General features: G+C 36.9%; 1 protein-coding gene across 2 annotated transcripts; it reads right to left on the bottom strand.

Annotated features, from left to right (window-relative positions):
- Positions 1 to 1,733: 1,733 nt before the first annotated feature.
- On the bottom strand, positions 1,734 to 8,473 carry LOC126969953 (dynein light chain roadblock-type 2-like). 2 transcript variants are annotated; one of them, XM_050815600.1, is made up of 5 exons: positions 8,392 to 8,473; positions 7,727 to 7,791; positions 7,574 to 7,652; positions 5,272 to 5,372; positions 1,734 to 2,736 (listed from the first exon to the last, which is right to left on the bottom strand). In XM_050815600.1, exons 2-5 carry the CDS (start codon positions 7,727 to 7,729, stop codon positions 2,626 to 2,628), a joined length of 294 nt encoding a protein of 97 aa, XP_050671557.1. In that variant the 5' UTR covers positions 7,730 to 7,791; positions 8,392 to 8,473; the 3' UTR covers positions 1,734 to 2,625. The 2 variants fall into 2 exon arrangements, with proteins under 2 accessions (XP_050671557.1, XP_050671556.1); XM_050815599.1 differs by lacking the exon at positions 8,392 to 8,473 and adding an exon at positions 7,957 to 8,040.
- Between the last annotated feature and the right edge of the window lie 215 nt (positions 8,474 to 8,688).

Here is an 8,688-nt window from a genome sequence, read left to right as displayed (position 1 = left end):
ATGTTTCGTTTCACCAGTCTGTACAAACCTTTATGGCTTAACCCCCCATTTTTATGGAATAGAAGGACAGCATACGGGTCCACCTGGTGTTAAGTGATCACCGTTACCGGCCTCTAAGGACGGTAAAGGTGTACGCGCTTCTTTTGAAGGTACCCATGTCGGTCTTCCCGGAAATACCGCACAAGGAAGCTCATTCCGCTGCTTTGTTGTACGTGGAAGAAAGTTCCTTAAAAACGACCTCGAGAATCTTAATTTGATACACCCGTGCCTACTAATGTTTTGATTGTATATCACTTTTTAATAGTTGACATCCTATCACTGAAGACCTTTAATGCCCATAGGTATTTGTTTGATGCTAGCTCTAGCGTTTTAGCTGCAGCTGACTGGAAAAAACAGACATATCGAACCTGGGCTGCGGCGCTGGGCAAAATGGATCTGAACTGCAAAGAAGAGGTCTAAAGAGGAAATTCAACCATGCCTTCAGATTATTTAAGCACCTCAAAATCGGCGAGCCGTTTTCAATTGACTTGTCTGGAACTTCAACCAGCCGCCGCTGCACATGATGACACCCCCTGGTAAATAATCCAAAAGAGAAAGCCGATCTTCTGCGCACTATTACTCCACCTCGACTCTTGACGATGGCATGGCATCGCCGATTATTCCGCGATGCCGGTGCACTATGCCAGAAGAATACTTCAGAGAGACAACTGTTCATCGACCTCTGTGTTACTTGGACCCAAAGAAGTCAAGCTGACCGGACGGCATTTCTCCCATCATGCTCAAAACATATGTACCTGACTTGACGCCGGTGCTAACGCGTTTATTCTGATAAAAAAATCTAGACAAGTGCGAGTACCGCCCACCGAAGGTTCCGTACTTATTAAGTACCTACCTGTAGGTACTTATAAAAATGGGGAAAGGTTTTTTCATTCTTCGTGCTAAATCGAAAACAACATGAGATATATTGTATACGGTATACACGGGGGCCATACAGGTCTCTTGGGAAATCATCGATCATTGCTAAACAAACATATCAACTTGTCTTCCATCCAGTCCTCTCTTGAGAATAGGATAAAATGAACCTTGTCCAATTTACCAACTAAAAAACCTCATGTGTCGTGTTACCGCTCTTCGACAACACTGCTCTGCTTCGACTAGTATCGGAATACTGGGTCAAGGGGCAAGGCAAAGCCAGGTAAGCTTCGAAGAAACTACGGAAATTATTGAAGTTATACTCCTATAAATATATAAATTTTAAGATGCGCGCGCATCACTGTAACAGGTTGAAGTTGGTTCCTAAAATTTTCTTTCATTCGTTTTATTTTGTTTCTTCGTCCACTATTAGGACAGGCAAAGGGTTCAAGCCCATACAGTCGTATTCATTACTTAATTATTCATTGTCAAAGCCATCTTTGCAAGAATTATACAAAATTGTTTTTTTCTAGAAACATCAAATAAAAAAAATCATTTTAATGATTCTTGCTTCGTCAGGCCAAAGAAGTATAACATCTTGCGTGCATACTTAAGTGCACACACACTTTGTTCCTATGAGTTGCAGGATAGATATATCGACTATAAAATTATTTTAGTCCCAATTTCAACCTGCTACAGTAAGAAATGACGGCCTTTTGGTAAGTGATTTATGTATCCATTTTTATTTTAGGTTAGGTAAAAATAAAGTTTTTTCATTTTATACACTTATTTTATTTCTTATCCCCTAAATAAAACAAATATTTGTATGTTAATGATTTTATTTCGTAATAAATAGAATTTATAATAATTATCTATGTGTAATTTTACAGTATGGTATTTAGAATAATAACATAATCTCTAGGATGGTACAGTAGTTTGACCACAAGTTAGTCTTTATGAACACTAGGTGAATTTATAAAATTTTCAAGCTGTGATCATATCTAATATCTTTAAATGAGCAATTCTTGTATATATATATTCTGAATCTCGGAAACGGCTCCAACGATTTTAATAAAATTTAGTATACAGGTAGTTTCGGTGGCGAGAATTCGACCTAGCTTTCAGGTTTCAATATTAAAAAATGTAATTTATCCGTGTTTTATATATATACACAAGACTATAATAGCTCAGATGGGACATTGGGTGATCTGGAAAGCAGAAGACCCTGGTTCGAATCCAGATGTCCTATAGTATTTTTTATTTTCAAGTTTTGTACATTCTTAAAATTCCGAGCAAGGCTCGGTCGTCCAGATATTATTTAATTATGTTAGGCAAAGCAATTGCATATTAAATAAGACAAGAAAGCACTAAGCTTAGCTATTACAATCATTAAATTTTCACAGCAAAATCAATAAAATGCTTCTTATTAAAACGAGTATTTTATTAGTTCTTTAAAACAGTCCCCTGTAGAAACACTACACTACATCTGCCCATGTGACTGTATCACCTAACTATCACGAAATGGTCTAAGCTGATACATTAATTCTACGCCCATCAGCCTAAGACTGATGAATCCGCTGGTCGAGATATTTCTTGAATGAAGGTATGATTATGTAAAAAAATATGGTACTACGAAAAACTTTAAATAAATAGATTTGTCAATAACTAGTTTTACTTATTTCTAGAATTTAAAATTAGGCTTATAGTTGTCGACTAGTCTGAAGTGTTTTGAATGACAATAAGTATAAATTCACGATCAGGTGCAATCAATATTTCATGTCTCCGACTTCGAACTCTGAGAAATGTAAACTCATTTGAAGTATCCTGAAATAAAAATAAATGTAAATATCTTGCTTTCGGTTTGAACTATATTTAAATAATAAAATCGCTTTCTGAGAATTTTAGGATGGCCGTCTTAATAAAGATCATCACTCGAATCAAAGATTAAGAATCAAAATGCAATTTTACTTAGACAACAAGACCAAACATTTGTGTTTTTAAAATATTATGCAGGTTATGTGAGATAACACATACCAGGCCAGTCTCACTCCCCATTATTAATTACGCGCGGCGGCCATACCAGCGTGGTTATGCAGTAGGGACTTACATGTGGTCACTAGCGAGCAGTGACGTCCGGGCGAGCTTTGTACGTCACCTACTTCAACGATCCGGTTGAAAATGGGTGATCTTTTTTTTTAAAAGGGAGAAAAAAGAAGGAAATCATATATTTTTTTATGGAATAGGAGGACAAACGAGCGTACGGGTCACCTGTTAAGTTATCATCGCCGCCCACAATCTCTTGCAACATCAGAGGAATCACAGGAGCGAGAGGAGGTTTTTAAGGAAACGAAAAGAAAACGGTTTTTTTGAAGGTACCCATGTCGTCCCGGAAACACTGCACAAGGAAGTTCATTCCACAGCTTAGTAGTACGTGGAAGAAAGCTCCTTGAAAACTGCACTGTGGAGGACCGCCACACATCCAGATGGTGGGGATGGTATCCCAACTTGTGGCGTGTCGTGCGAAGGTGGAATTCGGCGGCAGGAATCAGGTTAAACAGCTCTTCGGAACACTCCTGGTGATAAATGCGGTAGAAGACACACAATGAAGCGACGTCTCTACGCAACGCCAAGTGATCCAGCCGTTCACAGAGCACTGTGTCCCCGACAATTCGAGCTGCTCTGCGTTGCACGCGGTCAAATGGATGGAGCTGATACTGGGGTGCGCCAGACCAGAGATTGACATTATAGTTCACGATATATGATTGCTTTTTGCTTAAACGCTTCAAACATATCTGTTGGCTAGGAATTAGATCGGCTCCTTTGCCAGTACCGACTTACGTAGTAGCTACGGACCCTCCAAGAGATGACAGCAATACTCCATGTGTGGCCGGACCTGCGCTTTGTAGAGCGCTAGAATGTGGGCCGGCTTGAAGTATTGCCGTGCTCTATTAATTACGCCCAGTTTCTTCGAAGCCAATTTGGCTTTGCCCAGATGGCCACGAAATTGGCAATCGCTCGAGATTTCGAGACCCAGTATTCCGATACTAGGCGAGGCTTTAAGGAAAGTGTTGTCGAAAAGCGGTGATACGACAAATGGGATTTTTTTTGTGGTAAACGCGCAAACTTGAGTCTTCTGGGGGTTAAATTGGACAAGGTTCAATTTACCCCATTCCGCGACCTTCTCAAGAGAGGTGCCGGCACTGGTCGACGATTTCCCGAGAGACCTGGATGGCCCGTGTATGCGGCATCATCAGTGCTGTCGTCTGCATAGCAATGTATGTTGGAGGTGTCCAACATATCATTGAGAAACAGGCATGTGCTATCTGCACACAGCCTTGAGGGCTCCAGCAATCACGGGCTTCGGGGTCGAGCGTTCGTATCCGTCGACAACGACCTATATGCTGCGCCCAGTGAGGAAGCTGCAGGTCCACTTGCATAAGCTCTCGGGAAGCCCAAATAATGGGAGTTTTGTGAGGAGCGCCTTGTGCCATACACGATCAACGGCCTTCACTATATCCAGGCTAACTGCCAGGCCTTCCCCCTTGCTTTGCCGCTTGAACGCAGCCCATGAGATGATCGGTTTCTGTGTTACCACTATGGGACCTCTGGACACACGCATAGAAGCGGACGCGGTCCTCTAAATCTACGCGATAATCTACCATATTAAAGGTCATTGCGATCCAAATTTAAATTTTATAAGCATTCTTAAGATGCTGAAACAAGGATTAGTAAAAGACTAGCACGCGAGCTGACCTCGAAAATATTACATACATAAGAATATTGATTGAATATTACACAACTGAAAAAAAACTGAGCTTATTTTATAAGATGACCTTATACTAGGTAGGTACTAGAATTTGGGTAAAGAAGACAACCCTAACTTCGTCAGAAGGTAAGAGTCGCTCAATAGAAAGAGAGGCAACTTGTAGGTGAATAAAAATTTAGGTTAATATTACTGTGCAATCAAAATTGCACCATATTTGTATGAAAGCAAAAATGCCTATTTAATTGATTTTGCAGAGTGAGCCTTATGTACTTGTACTACAAATTCTTTGCTTATATTGTGTTTGTAATTTTCAAAGCATTAAACAGACTGAAAATAGGCAGCACAATAGATCATTTTATTAGTGTTGATAATACAAAAACAGTCTTGTTATTGAAAAATTTGAGAGATGTTGTTTGTGGATGAGAGATACCAGATTGTTATGATAAACATTCATCTAATGGGAAGTGAGACATTCTGCCAATGGCAAAAACTGGTAACTTTATGAAAAAGAAGACAATCACTGCTTAGGTAGGCCTACAATATTATTGTGTGGGACACAGACATTGTGTTTTAAGAAATAATTCTAAAATTACCATTTCACGAACTACATTTCTTGCTTTTTCAGTGAGCTGCCCAATTAATCCAGCATACAATACAGATGTAGCATTGTCTAATGAGCTTTTAATTGGAATACCTGAAAATGTTTATCTTTGTTAATTCAGACTGCAGGGCATACATAGGAATGACATAGGTCAACAGTGTTAGTATTTAGATAATAAACAGTACAGAATACTTGCATGTTTTTTTTTTATAATAAACAGTAAGAAAGACAAGTAAGATTACTCAGTGATCTTGAAAATCCCAAACTCTGAGTGGCATAATTATTATTCATGACTTTAAGACGGTATAATTTAATGTATCACTATCCCTGTAATTTTACTAGCACCCAATTGAAACAGGATAATGCTTTCACAGAAAAAGATGCTGCTGTTGTACAAAAAGTGCAAAGAAGTCAAACTTGTCTGTTTGAACCATAAGTGAAAATGAGAACATAGAGAATCTACAAAATCTTAAATAATTTATATGTCTAGATAGACTATGACAGCTGTGAAAATGTCAAAAAAAAATAAACTTTAAAAATATACCTCTATTTTGAGCAATTCACACACACTAACATAGAGTGTCATAGAAATCTCAAGTGTAAGATGTAGCCAGTCACACAAAAATAATATTCCTGGCTTGTTTTTATTGGTTGTCTAACAGCAAGAGACTATTTAGAAGTTTAAATTATCTAAGTACAGAATAATAAAACCACTCTCAAATGCTGGAGGTTCCAAACACTCAATTAATAATTATGAATCACTTGTAATCTGATAAATTATTAAACCATAATACGATTGAAACCTATAATGGAAGAAGACATTTGTTTCAAATTCTAACTTTTAAATTAATTTGTGTATGAGTTCAAATCAAATCGAAATCACTTTATTTCAGGTAGGTCAAGGAAATGACACTTATGAATGTGAAAAGTTTTCTTTTTATATTTACTGCCACTTCGGAAGGGGTAGAGCTTTACTGAGAAGTGGCAAGAAACTCATTGCCACTCTTTTAAATCAACATTTACAGCTTCATCTTTTCTTTTCAAATCATCTCAGATATAATATTGTAAGTAAAGTGACTCAACAAAAATACTCAAACACTCAATGCCTTAAACAAGTCAGTCAAAAAAAGTAAATGTAAATTAATATGGAGTTTGAGTTATTAGGTACAGTAGATGAATCTGTCCATACACACACCATAAATAAATGTATATTGCCAGCATTTTATTAGTGATTATAAAAAATATAATAACTTTAATTATAAAAACATGAAGCACAGTGGGATCACCAGTGGGAGGCTCCTTTGCATAAGATGCCAGCTAGATTAAGGGTACCACAACGGCGCCTATTTCTGCCGTGAAGCAGTAACATGTAAGCATTACTGTGGTTTGGTTTGAAGGGTTCCATAGCTAGTAAAATTACTGGGCAAATAAGACTTAACATCTTATGTCTCAAGGTGACAAGCGCAGTTGTAGTACCACTCAATTTTTGGACTTTTTCAAGAATCCTTGCGGCACTGCATTGTAATAGGCAGGGTGTATCAATTACCATACGCTGAACATCCTGCTCATCTCATCCCTTATTTTCATAAAAAAAGTTTCCGGTTACAGGATTATCCTGCCATTAATTGTGGTGGTTGTGGGACTATTTAATAGTACCCTTTTACAAGTATGACACATGGGCCAGCCATCACATCCAATTTGACCATTTTACTGTGTAATATTATGAGTAATTGAAACTCAAATTTTTTAGAGCAATTCATACAAAATGCGAATGACATGTCTGTTCAACAAGAACAAGCAAGAAACAATAAGTGAAGCTACAATCCCTCAGGACGATCTTAAGAGACAACAATAAATAAATCAAATCAGATTTATTGAATAAGAGCAACAAATGAAAATTATGAATGTGAAAAATTACGTTTTTTGGTCACAGTTGAAGAAGCTTTAGTACAAAGATGTGCAGAGGCAGAAGATGAGTAACCCTTACTTTATATTTTTATTGTTATGTTTCTGTATAAATGTCTCTGAATGAATAGCTTCATTATATCATTTTAGTAATCCACACCCTACAGTTTTCATTAGAGATATATTACTCATAAAATGTAACAGAGACAATATTGATTTATCAAAATAAGGAACATTTCATGGGCTAACTTGTATTATTAATGAGTAGTGCAGTGTTTAAGCAGATATAACTGCAATGATCCAAACCTATTGAATAAAAAAGATAGATTTGTCTAATACTTTCATTTAAAGAGTTGCTAAGGATGTAAACATAACTATATTGATCAAACCTTCATGATTCACTATGATCACACCTATGACACCTTTATGTGCTTGAATTCTCTTAATGGTTTCCTCCACTTCTGTTGCCTAAAATTGAATACATAAAATATAGTAATGTTTCAATATTTAAAACAGAAAATACAATCCAAAAAAACACATACCATATCGAAAGAAGTTCTTGGTGTATCTTTATTGTTTACGATATATTTCTTTCGATGATAAGCAGCTGCAACAAATTATATTTTATCGGTTTAGCTTTATTCCAATAAGGATTTTGAAGATTTTTTCAAGGAAACTTTCTCATTATTAAACTGCACAACAGAACTACTGTGCTCTAGAGTCTAGACACATGCATTGGCATCTATCTAATATAATTCTTTCTAATTTCTACCTAGAGTAAAAGTGTTCACTGTTCTGTGATCTAAGAGCTCCCCCCCTGCCAAGCGCCAACGACGCGACGTGCTACTTTAGTTCAGTTTGACAGTACGTACTGTGATGTTGTGCTGTCTCTAAATAGCATTATTTTGTGTTTTCGTTGCAATTTTATGTAAATATACCAATTTAGATAATATTTTTGTGTTTTCGTTGTAATAAGGTATAAATATAGATAGTGCCTTTTTAGTGTTAATATACTAAATTTGTTTTTCTTATTAGTGATTATTTAATTAAAACGAATAATGAAATCACCCGTTTGGAATCATTTTGACAAAATCCCAGGAAAGAGTGTGGCGAAGTGTTTGTTATGTAAAAAAGAATATTCGTATAAAACTTCCACTGGCAACTTAAAGAAACATTTAATGCGCAAACATGTAAGTACTTATCAAACCTTTTTGAATTCTCACCCAACCGGAACGACCCTTACTACTGAAAATCTTGAAACATCGACTGTTGAACAGGAAGCAGAGCCAAGTTTCATTTTAGTCGTTGGAGCAGAAAGCTCGAACGCTTCTCAACCAGAGACAGTTTACCCAGAGGATATAAAGTCAATATTTCCAACAGGTGCACAAATCCGATTGCAGCACCGCGGGCAACAACAAATAAACACATTCGTGCCACGAAAGATGAACAAACATCGAAAAAAGTTAATTGATAGAAAATTACAAGTAATTACTCAGGACTATCA

The sequence above is a fragment of the Leptidea sinapis genome, chromosome 19 (genome assembly GCF_905404315.1).
Source record: "Leptidea sinapis chromosome 19, ilLepSina1.1, whole genome shotgun sequence".
In the NCBI taxonomy this organism is placed as follows: Eukaryota; Metazoa; Arthropoda; class Insecta; order Lepidoptera; family Pieridae; genus Leptidea; species Leptidea sinapis.
The sequence above is the reverse complement of the archived record's forward strand: the minus strand, read 5'-3'. Positions and strand labels throughout refer to the sequence as shown.

Excerpts from the sequence above, each read along its gene's own strand:
- LOC126969953 (XM_050815600.1), bottom strand. Across the intron at positions 5,373-7,573 it reads GATCATAGTGAATCATGAAG|GTATTCCAATTAAAAGCTCA; the intron begins GTTTGATCAATA and ends AAACATTTTCAG. Across the intron at positions 2,737-5,271 it reads GAAATGTAGTTCGTGAAATG|GATACTTCAAATGAGTTTAC; the intron begins GTAATTTTAGAA and ends TTTTTATTTCAG.